General features: G+C 45.3%; 1 protein-coding gene across 1 annotated transcript; it reads left to right on the top strand.

Annotated features, from left to right (window-relative positions):
• The first annotated feature begins 4,120 nt into the window (after positions 1 to 4,120).
• On the top strand, positions 4,121 to 14,848 carry LOC106592184 (sperm-associated antigen 17). Its single transcript, XM_045699470.1, has 15 exons — positions 4,121 to 4,244; positions 5,141 to 5,254; positions 5,378 to 5,525; positions 8,832 to 9,017; positions 10,045 to 10,184; positions 10,335 to 10,489; positions 10,665 to 10,858; positions 11,031 to 11,101; positions 11,232 to 11,462; positions 11,701 to 11,815; positions 12,079 to 12,297; positions 12,943 to 13,130; positions 13,308 to 13,419; positions 14,233 to 14,399; positions 14,594 to 14,848. Exons 1-14 carry the CDS (start codon positions 4,212 to 4,214, stop codon positions 14,292 to 14,294), a joined length of 1,968 nt encoding a protein of 655 aa, XP_045555426.1. The 5' UTR covers positions 4,121 to 4,211; the 3' UTR covers positions 14,295 to 14,399; positions 14,594 to 14,848.
• The last annotated feature ends 105 nt before the right edge of the window (positions 14,849 to 14,953 follow it).

Genomic DNA, 14,953 nt, shown 5'->3' with positions numbered 1-14,953 from the left:
TTCCCTTCATACTACACTGGAGCAGGTTCTGTTCTGTTCCCTTCATACTACACTGGAGCTGGTTCTGTTCCCTTCATAGTACACTGGAGCTGGTTCTGTTCCCTTCATACTACACTGGAGCTGGTTCTGTTCCGTTCCCCTCATACTACACTGGAGCTGGTTCTGTTCCTTTCCCTTCATACTACACTGGAGCTGGTTCTGTTCCCTTCATACTACACTGGAGCAGGTCCTGTTCTGTTCTCTTCATACTACACTGGAGCAGGTTCTGTTCTGTTCCCTTCATACTACACTAGAGCAGGTCCTGTTCCCTTCATACTACACTGGAGCAGGTCCTGTTCTGTTCTCTTCATACTACACTGGAGCAGGTTCTGTTCTGTTCCCTTCATACTACACTGGAGGAGGTCCTGTTCTGTTCTCTTCATACTACACTGGAGCTGGTTCTGTTCCGTTCCCTTCATACTACACTGGAGCAGGTTCTGTTCTGTTCATACTACACTGGAGCAGGTTCTGTTCTGTTCCCTTCATACTACACTGGAGCAGGTTCTGTTCCTTTCATACTACACTGGAGCAGGTTCTGTTCTGTTCCCTTCATCCTAAACTGGAGCAGGTTCTGTTCTCTTCATACTACACTGGAGCAGGTTCTGTTCCGTTCCCTTCATACTACACTGGAGCTGGTTCTGTTCCCTTCATACTACATTGGAGCAGGTTCTGTTCCCTTCATACTACACTGGAGCAGGTCCTGTTCTGTTCCCTTCATACTACACTGGAGCAGGTCCTGTTCCCTTCATACTACACTGGAGCAGGTCCTGTTCTGTTCCCTTCATACTACACTGGAGCAGGTCCTGTTCTGTTCCCTTCATACTACACTGGAGCAGGTCCTGTTCCCTTCATACTACACTGGAGCAGGTCCTGTTCTGTTCCCTTCATACTACACTGGAGCAGGTCCTGTTCTGTTCCCTTCATACTACACTGGAGCAGGTCCTGTTCTGTTGATACTACACTGGAGCAGGTTCTGTTCTGTTCCCTTCATACTACACTGGAGCAGGTTCTGTTCTCTTCCCTTCATACTACACTGGAGCAGGTCCTGTTTTGTTCCCTTCATACTACACTGGAGCAGGTCCTGTTCTGTTCATACTACACTGGAGCAGGTTCTGTTCTATTCCCTTCATACTACACTGGAGCAGGTCCTGTTCCCTTCATACTACACTGGAGCAGGTCCTGTTCCCCTCATACTACACTGTAGCAGGTCCTGTTCTGTTCTCTTCATACTACACTGGAGCAGGTTCTGTTCTGTTCCCTTCATACTACACTGGAGCAGGTCCTGTTCTGTTCCCTTCATTCTACACTGGAGCAGGTTCTGTTTTGTTCTCTTCATACTACACTGGAGCAGGTCCTGTTCCCTTCATACTACACTGGAGCAGGTCCTGTTCTGTTCTCTTCATACTACACTGGAGCAGGTTCTGTTCTGTTCCCTTCATACTACACTGGAGCAGGTCCTGTTCCCTTCATACTACACTGGAGCAGGTCCTGTTCTGTTCTCTTCATACTACACTGGAGCAGGTTCTGTTCTGTTCCCTTCATACTACACTGGAGCATGTCCTGTTCTGTTCCCTTCATACTACACTGGAGCAGGTTCTGTTCTGTTCTCTTCATACTACACTGGAGCAGGTTCTGTTCTGTTCCCTTCATACTACACTGGAGCAGGTCCTGTTCCCTTCATACTACACTGGAGCTGGTTCTGTTCCGTTCCCTTCATACTACACTGGAGCATGTCCTTTTCTGTTCCTTTCATACTACACTGGAGCAGGTTCTGTTCTGTTCTCTTCATACTACACTGGAGCAGGTTCTGTTCTGTTCCCTTCATACTACACTGGAGCAGGTCCTGTTCCCTTCATACTACACTGGAGCTGGTTCTGTTCCGTTCCCTTCATACTACACTGGAGCAGGTTCTGTTCTGTTCCCTTCATACTACACTGGAGCAGGTTCTGTTCTGTTCCCTTCATACTACACTGGAGCAGGTTCTGTTCTGTTCCCTTCATACTACACTGGAGCTGGTTCTGTTCCCTTCATAGTACACTGGAGCTGGTTCTGTTCCCTTCATACTACACTGGAGCTGGTTCTGTTCCGTTCCCCTCATACTACACTGGAGCTGGTTCTGTTCCTTTCCCTTCATACTACACTGGAGCTGGTTCTGTTCCCTTCATACTACACTGGAGCAGGTCCTGTTCTGTTCTCTTCATACTACACTGGAGCAGGTTCTGTTCAGTTCCCTTCATACTACACTAGAGCAGGTCCTGTTCCCTTCATACTACACTGGAGCAGGTCCTGTTCTGTTCTCTTCATACTACACTGGAGCAGGTTCTGTTCTGTTCCCTTCATACTACACTGGAGCAGGTCCTGTTCTGTTCTCTTCATACTACACTGGAGCAGGTTCTGTTCTGTTCCCTTCATACTACACTGGAGCATGTCCTGTTCTGTTCCCTTCATACTACACTGGAGCAGGTTCTGTTCTGTTCTCTTCATACTACACTGGAGCAGGTTCTGTTCTGTTCCCTTCATACTACACTGGAGCAGGTCCTGTTCCCTTCATACTACACTGGAGCTGGTTCTGTTCTCTTCATACTACACTGGAGCAGGTTCTGTTCTGTTCCCTTCATACTACACTGGAGCAGGTTCTGTTCTGTTCCCTTCATACTACACTGGAGCTGGTTCCGTTCCCTTCATAGTACACTGGAGCTGGTTCTGTTCCCTTCATACTACACTGGAGCTGGTTCTGTTCTCTTCATACTACACTGGAGCAGGTTCTGTTCTGTTCCCTTCATACTACACTGGAGCAGGTTCTGTTCTGTTCCCTTCATACTACACTGGAGCTGGTTCCGTTCCCTTCATAGTACACTGGAGCTGGTTCTGTTCCCCTCATACTACACTGGAGCTGGTTCTGTTCCTTTCCCTTCATACTACACTGGAGCTGGTTCTGTTCCCTTCATACTACACTGGAGCTGGTTCTGTTCCCTTCATACTACATTGGAGCAGGTTCTGTTCCCTTCATACTACACTGGAGCAGGTTCTGTTTTGTTCCCCTCATACTACACTGGAGCAGGTTCTGTTCTGTTCCCCTCATACTACACTGGAGCAGGTTCTGTTCTCTTCATACTACACTGGAGCAGGTTCTTTTCCATTCCCTTCATACTACACTCGAGCTGGTTCTGTTCCCTTCATACTACATTGGAGCAGGTTCTGTTCCCTTCATACTACACTGGAGCTGGTTCTGTTCCGTTCCCTTCATACTACACTGGAGCAGGTTCTGTTCCCTTCATACTACACTGGAGCTGGTTCTGTTCCGTTCCCTTCATACTACACTGGAGCAGGTTCTGTTCCCTTCATACTACACTGGAGCAGGTTCTGTTCTGTTCCCTTCATACTACACTGGAGCAGGTTCTGTTCTGTTCCCTTCATACTACACTGGAGCAGGTTCTGTTCCTTTCATACTACACTGGAGCAGGTTCTGTTCTGTTCCCTTCATACTACACTGGAGCAGGTTCTGTTCTCTTCATACTACACTGGAGCAGGTTATGTTCTGTTCCCTTCATACTACACTGGAGCAGGTTCTGTTCTGTTCCCTTCATACTACACTGGAGCAGGTTCTGTTCATACTACATTGGAGCAGGTTCTGTTCTGTTCATACTACATTGGAGCAGGTCCTCCACTGTAGGCCCCAACCATCATCACCATACCACAGTCAACCAGGACAACAGTTGTTCAGCCCAGATCTGTTTGGGTTTTATCCATGTGGTTCATTGTATTACTGCATGTGTATTGTCTTACCCTCAGAGGTCAGCGTTGAAGTATTGTAGTTGAGAAAACACCATTCTCCTCCATACCTTGACTTAGATTTTACATGAAAGACACTCCAGACATTATATATGTATATATGGTGGACAAGTAGAGAGTCCTGAAGATGAATGGTTGAGCTCCTTTAGTTGACTGTGTGTGTGTGTGTGTGTGTGTGTGTGTGTGTGTGTGTGTGTGTGTGTGTGTGTGTGTGTGTGTGTGTGTGTGTGTGTGTGTGTGTGTGTGTGTGTGTGTGTGTGTGTGTGTGTGTGTGTTCAGGTGGTGGCCACAGAGCAGGACATCCCTCCCTGTCTGCAGCAGACTCAGAGAAGGGACTGTACAGCCTGGAGAAGAGCCTGGCAGCCTGGCTGTCTGCTGTCATGTCTCTGCCTCGCTCAGACCAGGAGAAGAAGGTATATGACTGTAGACTACACCATGACCCTCTATACCTATTATACTGTTTCCCCAGTATAGTATGGTTTCATTACTGTAGACTACACCATGACCCTCTATACCTATTATACTGTTTCCCCAGTATAGTATGGTTTCATTACTGTAGACTACACCATGACCCTCTATACCTATTATACTGTTTCCCCAGTATAGTATGGTTTCATTACTGTAGACTACACCATGACCCTCTATACCTATTATACTGTTTCCCCAGTATAGTATGGTTTCATTACTGTAGACTACACCATGACCCTCTATACCTATTATACTGTTTCCCCAGTATAGTATGGTTTCATTACTGTAGACTACACCATGACCCTCTATACCTATTACACCGTTTCCCCAGTATAGTATGGTTTCATTACTGTAGACTACACCATGACCCTCTATACCTATTACACTGTTTCCCCAGTATAGTATGGTTTCATAACTGTAGAATACACCATGACCCTCTATACCTATTATACTGTTTCCCCAGTATAGTATGGTTTCATTACTGTAGACTACACCATGACCCTCTATACCTATTATACTGTTTCCCCAGTATAGTATGGTTTCATTACTGTACCATACAATGTACCTGCAATCTGTTACTGTGTATTTGGTCATTCTCTACCTTAAAATTGACTTGAGTTGAGGCTAATATTTTCAGTACAGAGATTATACACTGAATATACAAAACATTAAGAACACCTGCTCTTTCCATGACAAAGACTGACCAGGTGAATCAAGGTGAAAGCTTTGATCCCTTATTGATGTCACTTGTTAAATCGACTTCAATCAGTATAGTGTTCCTAATGATTTGTCCAATCAATGTATAGACCTGCTTAACAGAGTATGATGTATTTATTGGTAGAGGTTGAGGGAGACGTTTGGTGCTGTGGAGAACACCCAGCAGAAGACTGAACACCAGAGACCTCTACTGATCAACTGTCATGACGAGAGAGCCCTGAGACTGCACCACCTGCCTGTGAGACACACACACACACACACACACACACACACACACACACACAGACATACTCTCTAATTAGCAGCAGCTGTATCCTCCAGGTACGGTCTATGAGGGATGTGTTGTATTGTATTATGCCAGGTCCATAACAGCTTTGATGCGGTGAAGACAGAGACAGAGATGATGAGAAACACTCCGGTGTGGAATCTTCTCCGCTCCGTCCGCCCCCTGAGTGGAAATAGAACCAGACTGGCCCGCATCCAGGAGCTCACACACTACTGCACTGACGGTGAGGAGAGAACACACACACAGACACACAGACACACTTACACACAGCACACAGACACACACAGACACACTTACACACAGACACACAGACACACTTACACACAGACACACACAGACACACTTACACACAGACACACTTACACACAGACACACAGACACATTTACACACAGCCATTCACACACACACACACACACACACACACACACACACACACACACACACACACACACACACACACACACACACACACACACACACACACACACACACACACACACCACATACTCACACACAGCCACACACCACACACACACACACATGCATATACAAAACACATACACACACCTTACAGACACACACACTCAGTCACAGCTCTCTGCGTTTTTTATAGCCTATGGAATTTTATGCAGACCAATTTAGCGTGATAGCCAGATTGCATTGTGGCTCAGGTGTGCTGAATAGTGTTATTATTGCAGCCCATCCTGTATTTAGTCAAGGTAATTACAAAGCACAGTCCCATTAAAGACCAACAGATGGTGGGATGCTGTTATATTATCACCCTGGCTGGTTGGTTCTGGGCTGGGGATGAGACGACCCACTGGGCACAGACGTCAATTCAACGTCTATTCCACCATGTGTAAACAACGTTGAGTCAACCAGTGTGTGCCCAGTGGGTCGCTACTGCTACTGGCTGGTGGGATGAATACATTCTCCATGATGTTAGAGAGAGGAGACGGGGAGTTAGACTGAAGAAATAGTTTGGGAGAGTCTGAGCTGTGGGCTACTTTATAAGGAAGGAGAGGTTCCATACTGTACTATCACTACCAATGTGGTGCTCTGTTAGATCAGCAGAGTGAAATGCTGAATTCCAGATAGACCCCTACCTCCTATTCTAGGCATTCCTGAACACACGGCCGGTACAGTGAAACTGCTGTGTACAGTTGAAGTGGGAAGTTTACATACACTTAGGTTGGAGTCATTAAAACTAGTTTTTCAACCACTCCCCAAATTTCTTGTTAACAAACTATAGTTTCGGCAAGTCGGTTAGGACATCTACTTTGTGCATGACACAAGTCATTTTTCCAACAATTGTTTACAGACAGATTATTTCACTTATAATTCACTGTATCACAATTCCAGTTGGTCAGAAGTTTACATACAGTAAGTTGACTGTGCCTTTAAACATCTTGGACTATTCCAGTAAATTATGTCATGGCTTTAGAAGCTTCTGATAGGCTAATTGACATAATTTGAGTCAATTGGAGGTGTACCTGGGGATGTATTTCAAGGTCTACCTTCAAACTCAGTGCCTCTTTGCTTGACATCATGGGAAAATCAAAAGAAATCAGCCAAGACCTCAGAAAAAAAAGTGAGACCTCCACAAGTCTGGTTCGTCCTTGGGAGCAATTTCCAAATGCCTGAAGGTACCACATTCATCTGTATAAACAATAGTACGCAAGTATAAACACCATGGGACGACGCAGCTGTCATACCGCTCAGGAAGGAGACGTGTTCTGTCTCCTAGAGATGAACGTACTTTGGTGCGAAAAGTGTAAATCAATCCCAGAACAACAGCAAAGGACCTTGTGAAGATGGTGGAGGAAACAGGTACAAAAGTATCTATTTCCACAGTAAAACGAGTCCTATATCGACATAACCTGAAAGGCCGCTCAGCAAGGAAGAAGCCACTGCTCCAAAACCGCCATAAAAAAGCCAGACTACGATTTGCAACTGCACATGGGGACAAAGATCATACTTTTTGGAGAAATGTCCTCTGGTCTGATGATTCAACAATAGAACTGTTTGGCCATAATGACCATTGTTATGTTTGGAGGAAAAAGGGGGAGGCTTGCAAGCCGATGAACACCATCCCAACCGTGAAGCACAGGGGTGGCAGCATCATGTTGTGGGGGTGCTTTGCTGCAGGACGGACTGGTGCACTTCATAAAATAGATGGCATCATGAGGGAGGAAAATGATGTGGATATATTGAAGCAACATCTCAAGACATCAGTCAGGAAGTTAAAGCTTGCAAAATGGCTTAAGGACAACAAAGTCAAGGTATTGGAGTGGCCATCACAAAGCCTTGACCTCAATCCTATAGAAAATTTGTGGGCAGAACTGAGAAAGCGTGTGCGAGCAAGGAGGCCTACAAACCTGACTCAGTTAGACCAGCTCTGTCAGGAGGAATGGGCCAAAATTCACCCAACTTTTTGTGGGAAGCTTGTGGAAAGCTACCCGAAACGTTTGACCCAAGTTAAACAATTTAAAGGCATTGCTACCAAATACTAATTAAGTGTATGTACACTTCTGACCCACTGTGAATGTGATGAAAGAAATAAAAGCTGAAATAAATCATTCTCTCTACTCTTATTCTGACATTTCACATTCTTAAAATAAAGTGGTGATCCAAACTGACCTAAGACAGGGAATTTGCTAGGATTAAATGTCAGGAATTGTGAAAAACTGAGTTTAAATGTATTTGGCTAAGGTGTATGTAAACTTCCGACTTCAACTGTACCTATCTATATAGCTCTATGCCTATCCATATAGCCTATCCATATAGCTCTATACCTATCCATATAGCTCTATACCTATCCATATAGCTCTATGCCATCCATATAGCTCTATACCATCCATATAGCTCTATACCTATCCATATAGCTCTATACCATCCATATAGCTCTATACCATCCATATAGCTCTATACCATCCATATAGCTCTATACTCATCCATATATCTCTATACCATCCATATAGCTCTATACCATCCATATAGCTCTATACCATCCATATAGCTCTATACCATCCATATAGCTCTATACCTATCCATATTGCTCTATACTCATCCATATAGCTCTATACCATCCATATAGTTTTATACATATAGTTCTATACCATCCATATAGGTCTTTACCATATAGCGCTATACCATCTATATAGCTCTATACCTATCCATATTAAAAAATGCATCAGATCTACTAAAGTGACTAAAGTGATGAGGGACTAGGGATGAGGGATTAGGGATGAGGGAGGAGGGTCTAGTGATGAGGGACGTGGGAGGAGGGACTAGGGATGAGGGAGGAGGGACTAGGGAGGAGGGAGGAGGGACTAGGGGTTGATTTGGGATTCAGCATAAGTGTGTGGTGTTCTGCAGTGGAGGCTTCTGAGGGGAGCACGGCTCATAATAATGGCTGAAACGAAGCAAATGGAATTCCACCTATTACGCTCCAGCCATTACCACGAGCCTGTTCTCCCCAATTAAATTGCCACCAACCTCCTGTGTTGTTCTGATGGGTGTCTACAGAGTCTCTGAGCTGGCCAGAGGTGGAGAGAGTGGTCAGACAGTTTGTGTTTGAGAGCATGCCCCTGACCCAGCTGGAGGAGGGGGGTCTACTGACCTCTGCTGGTTCCCCTCAACCTACCTGCCTGCCCTGGGACGACCCTGTCTGCTTCGCCAAGAACTACCTCAGACACATCAACAAGACACAAGGTACAGACCTTCTATGAACTCTGACACTAGGGATGTTAACGCTTAACCGTTAATCGGTTAGCTGCCGAAAATACATTTGACCGGTCATGCTTATCGGTCTACAGGTTAATTTGTGGAATTTAATTGCCGCTTGTGTATTTTCATTAGTTGTCATGCATCTTATTTATCACAGGCGCACAGCATACAGAGACTAGTTTGAGGAGATGAATATCCTACCACCTGTAGACAGCAGCAGAGTAGCTCCTCAAAAAGCCTGTAGGTTACTGAAGTGAAATCTGTTGTTGGAAGCCCAGTCATTACGCAACAAATAACCATTTTAAATGTAATCGCGTGTTAAAAACTTTGGTGGCATCTATAAAAACAAAAAAAAGGAATGTGACACATATTGATCTGAATCCAGACTAGTCTATTACCAGATGTGTTGATCTGAATCCAGACTAGTCTACTACCAGATGTGTTGGTCTGAATCCAGACTAGTCTACTACCAGATGTGTTGATCTGAATCCAGACTAGTCTACTACCAGATGTGTTGGTCTGAATCCAGACTAGTCTACTACCAGATGTGTTGGTCTGAATCCAGACTAGTCTACTACCAGATGTGTTGGTCTGAATCCAGACTAGTCTACTACCAGATGTGTTGGTCTGAATCCAGACTAGTCTACTACCAGATGTGTTGATCTGAATCCAGACTAGTCTACTACCAGATGTGTTGGTCTGAATCCAGACTAGTCTACTACCAGATGTGTTGGTCTGAATTCAGACTAGTCTACTACCAGATGTGTTGGTCTGAATCCAGACTGGTCTACTACCAGATGTGTTGGTCTGAATCCAGACTAGTCTACTACCAGATGTGTTGGTCTGAATCCAGACTAGTCTACTACCAGATGTGTTGGTCTGATAGCAGTAGAGTTGTCAAGACAACACCAACAGATCTGCAACCAGGCTGTTGTTGATGATCTGATATATCTCATTGTTCCTCTCTTTGTATCTTTGACGTAATAACTAATGAAACATGTTTCCTCTACAGTTAAAGCGTTCAACCACCAGGATGAATCAGAGGAGAGTTTGTCTGATGTAGTAGATGTGACTGAAATCCAGAGAAGCCGGATGCGATCGCTCAGTGACTGGCACTATACTGAGCACCACAATGCCAATGTCTTTCCCCAGGTCAACATGAATCAATACTCACATTTATTGTAGCTATTTGCCTTATGATTTCTGGCTCCTTTTTGCGACCATGTGTGATCATTAGGGAACACAGAGAGTAGGGAAACAACCACAACATGATCTTGTAACCCCCCTGTTGTCTTGCTGTAGATTCTCCAGTCTGCCTCTCAGTCCTACCGCTGCATGGACACCTTCTGTGGTAGTCTTGACAACACCCTGTTCATCATCTGTCACAATCCCATGAGCCCTCAACGCCAGTGCAAGGAATTATGGGACATGGCCCTCCACACCAACGTCAGGTTCAGGTACAGCTTATCAGTTGTTTAACAGTTGGATATATATTTTCTTCAAACCCATTTTGTTGATTTATTTTTGTGTTACAAAACGATAAAAGCACAGAGTACATTAGACTCTGGGTACTGTTTAGGATTGTATTTATTAAAATCCGAACGCTTTCCACCGTTCCCTCTCTGTCGTCAGGAAGTACCTTGAGCACGTGGCCAACTCTATATCTGACTGGACCAAGGAGGAGGAGGTGAAGTGGCTAGCTCTGCAGGCCAAGAGAGAGCCAGAGAAGCTGAGAGTGCCCACCCCGTCTGACTCCTCAGAGAAAGGCAGGACAGAGTTGGCTAAGGGCACCAAGAAGGGCACTGTCTCACCAAAACACACTGCAAGTAAGGAAGCCAAATATCAGTCAAAACAGGCTGAAATCCATTGGTATAACATAAATAGACATTAACGTGGATACATAAATGAGGATAGAGTAAAAACATTAAAGCACTCAGAGTAGTAGTCACAGTGCTACAGCCCCTGTGATGTAAACGTTGTGTCCCTGTGTACCTGAAGCCTCCCAAGCCAAGTCTCCTATCCAAGAGGAAGGTCCTCCAGACCAGTACATCAGAGAAGACTCGCTCAAAGTAACGGACTCTGTCTTGCTGTCTTCCACCCCGTTTTATAGTGTGATTCATGATTTTCATCAGTATCTTTAATACATTCTGATAGAATGATTCTGTCTGTGATGTTCTGTACAAACTCATCTCTCTCCAGGCGTGGAAGATAGAGCAGGACAGACAGAAGGAGGAGGAACAGGTGAAGAAAGCTAAGAAAGATAAAGGAGGGAAGGGAGCGGAGCGCGCCGACTCGTCCAAGGAGAACAAGAAAACAACCCCCTCCAGCACTAAGAAGAGCAGGGAGGACGTGAGCAAGACCCCTGACCTGGCTGTGGGGGCCCCTGGAGAACAGAGAGCAAAGCTGCAGTCACTCACTGACATCTTCACTGTGAGTCTATAAACACCCTTTAAAGGCAAAATATGGCATTCCACCTTCATAATGACATCATTCTGTGGTTGTAAACTGGAGATATGGTGATATAGTCCCAGCAGATACTAGATAGATCATGTTTTACTGTGCTGTTATGGCATGGTGCCTTTCATCCAAAAAGTATCTGCTGCAAAAATATCAACAGAATGCTGACCTTTTAAAAAATGTTAAATACTGTGTGTGTGTGTGTGTGAAGGGATTCACTGGCTACAGCATGGAGGGGCAGCTGATCCAGGTCTCAGGCCAGGTCCACTCCCTATACCCCTCTGACGGAGGCCACATCCAGGTGGAGACCATCCACTTTGTTCAGGGTGAACACACACACACCACTATTACGATACACACTTTCGCTCTCTTTTATTCACACATTGATTCTCTAAGGCTGCGTTTACACAGGCAGCCCAATTCTGATCTTTTTTCCCCACTAATTGGTCTTTTGACCAATCAGATCAGCTCTGAAAAAGATCTGATGTGAAAAGATCTGATGTGATTGGTCAAAAGACCAATTAGTGTAAAAAAAAAAAAAATCTGAATTGGGCTGCCTGTGTAAACATAGCCGATTTTCTGTTTCCAGGGTCGACGCTCATCAAGGTGTGTGTGATGAAGGACAAGCATCATTTCTACAGCCACATCACCCAGCCAAACAGACACCAGGAGGAGAGCCCAAAGTACGCGGTCCCCATGGAGACACAGAGTCCCACCAATAAGACTGTTAGGCTGGGCTCCTTCTCAGCTGTGCTGGACAGCGGCATCCACCTCTCCTACAGCCACTACGGCCCAACAGGGGAGCAGGGTGAACACCTTACACTGATGCTGTCTGTTTCTCTGTCATTAAACCACTTGGTGTACTGTTCCTGTTATGGGGACCTAGTATGGTCCCTATGTTGTGTGTGGTGATGTCTAGCTTTAAGGTGACTACGGTAACAGTCTGGTTGTTGACGTGTCTGTAGGTGAGATGTTGTGTGTGGTGATGTCTAGCTTTAAGGTGACTACGGTAACAGTCTGGTTGTTGACGTGTCTGTAGGTGAGATGTTGTGTGTGGTGATGTCTAGCTTTAAGGTGACTACGGTAACAGTCTGGTTGTTGACGTGTCTGTAGGTGAGATGTTGTGTGTGGTGATGTCTAGCTTTAAGGTGACTACGGTAACAGTCTGGTTGTTGACGTGTCTGTAGGTGAGATGTTGTGTGTGGTGATGTCTAGCTTTAAGGTGACTACGGTAACAGTCTGGTTGTTGACGTGTCTGTAGGTGAGATGTCTAGCTTTAAGGTGACTACGGTAACAGTCTGGTTGTTGACGTGTCTGTAGGTGAGATGTTGTGTGTGGTGATGTCTAGCTTTAAGGTGACTACGGTAACAGTCTGGTTGTTGACGTGTCTGTAGGTGAGATGTCTAGCTTTAAGGTGACTACGGTAACAGTCTGGTTGTTGACGTGTCTGTAGGTGAGATGCAGGCTGGTCAGGACTCTGATTTGGTCATGCCCACAGACTCCAGTCTCTCCCCCGTCCCCTCGACCATCCTCTCCTCCTCAGTGTCCCGGAAGAAACTGAACTCCTCCCACAGCGCCAAGGGGGCACAGCCGTCCAGAGAGACCAACAAGTCTCCAACACACAGAGAGGAAGAGGAACAGGTGGATCCATACTATCGACCGTCACCAACAGATACATTTAGTTTCCATAGCGTCTGTTCAGTTGTAGTGTTTTGTTGTTGATAATGTTATATCATTGATATCAGTATTACAACGGTATGTTCTCGTCATCTATGTTCTTTCTGTTGACGTACCTGCTGTCTGTTATTCCCCTGCCAGACCAGAGAGTGTGTGGGTCAGGCTGCATTATCTGGCAGTGGTCCGTTCCAGAGACTAAACCTCTCTACCCCCAGTGGTCTGCTGCTGCAGTTCCTCAGTGATGATACAGACGGTCAGTGTGTGTGTGTGTGTGTAGTGTATGTGTGTGTAGTGTATGTGTAACTGTAGTTTTGTGTATGTACTACTCCAGTGTGTGTGTGTGTGTATGTATCCAGACAGTGTGTGTGTGTGTGACAGTGTGTGTGTGTGTAGTGTATGTGTGTGTCAGACAGTGTGTATGTGTGTGTCCAACAGTGTGTGTGTGTGTGTGTGTGTGTGTGTGTGTGTGTGTGTGTGTGTGTGTGTGTGTGTGTGTGTGTGTGTGTGTGTGTGTGTGTGTGTGTGTGTGTGTGTGTGTGTGTGTGTGTGTGTGTGTGTGTGTGTGTGTGTGTGTGTGTGTGTGTGTGTGTGTGTGTGTGTGTGTGTGTGTGTGTGTGTGTGTGTGTGTGTGTGTGTGTGTGTGTGTGTGTGTGTGTGTGTGTGTGTGTGTGTGTGTGTGTGTGTGTGTGTGTGTGTGTCCAGACAGTGTATGTGTGTGTCCAGACAGTGTGTGTGTGTCCAGACAGTGTATGTGTAACTGTAGTTTTGGTTACTGTAGGCAGTACTCCAGACAGTGTGTGTGTAACTGTAGTTTTGGTTACTGTAGGCAGTACTCCAGACAGTGTATGTGTAACTGTAGTTTTGGTTACTGTAGGCAGTACTCCAGACAGTGTATTTGTAACTGTAGTTTTGGTTACTGTAGGCAGTACTCCAGACAGTGTATGTGTAACTGTAGTTTTGGTTACTGTAGGCAGTACTCCAGACAGTGTATGTGTAACTGTAGTTTTGGTTACTGTAGGTAGTACTCCAGACAGTGTATGTGTAACTGTAGTTTTGGTTACTGTAGGCAGTACTCCAGAGGGGCAGTGTCTGTTGGTGAGACAGAGTTTACCCCCTACACTGCAGTGACAGTAGGGAGACTCACCTCACAGACCCATCGTTACACAGTGAGCTGTCTGGGTCATCACTGGTCAGGGCACCGTGGTCAAGTACATGAGAGACGGATCAACACAGGTACTGGCAAACACAATACACACACACACACGCACGCACGCACGCACACACACACGCACGCACGCACACACGCACGCACACACACACACACACACACACACACACACACACACACACACACACACACACACACACACACACACACACACACACACACACACACACACACTAAGCTCTTTCCTGTCTCTGTGTAGGTGCTGTTTGCAGACGGTTCAGTCAGCAGCAGTACAGACTCAGGACCCATCATCTCATCTCCTCCTGAACCCCCTGCTAAGGAGGAAGAGGTAGTGAAGGAGACTCCGATACCAGAGAGAAAAGACAGCAAGGACAAGAAGGGTAGTCACATCTCTAACAAATCATATGGACCTTGATTTAGATCCTTTGGTCTTTTATACAGAACCAGTCAAAACCTACTCATTCCAAGGTTTTTTTTTATTTTTTATTTTTTTCTACATTGTAGAATAATAGTGAAGACATTGCAACTATGAAATAACACATATGGAATCATGTAGTAACCAAAAAAGTGTTAAACAAATCAAAATATATTTTCTATT

This window comes from Salmo salar, chromosome ssa17 (genome assembly GCF_905237065.1).
Source record: "Salmo salar chromosome ssa17, Ssal_v3.1, whole genome shotgun sequence".
NCBI classification, from domain to species: domain Eukaryota; kingdom Metazoa; phylum Chordata; class Actinopteri; order Salmoniformes; family Salmonidae; genus Salmo; species Salmo salar.
Note: the sequence above shows the minus strand (reverse complement) of the source record. Positions and strands in the feature narration are given on the sequence as shown.

Excerpts from the sequence above, each read along its gene's own strand:
- LOC106592184 (XM_045699470.1), top strand. The coding sequence starts at position 4,212 with ATGTCTCTGCCTCGCTCAGACCAGGAGAAGAAG. Across the intron at positions 10,490-10,664 it reads CACACCAACGTCAGGTTCAG|GAAGTACCTTGAGCACGTGG; the intron begins GTACAGCTTATC and ends CTCTGTCGTCAG. Across the intron at positions 11,816-12,078 it reads GACCATCCACTTTGTTCAGG|GGTCGACGCTCATCAAGGTG; the intron begins GTGAACACACAC and ends TTCTGTTTCCAG.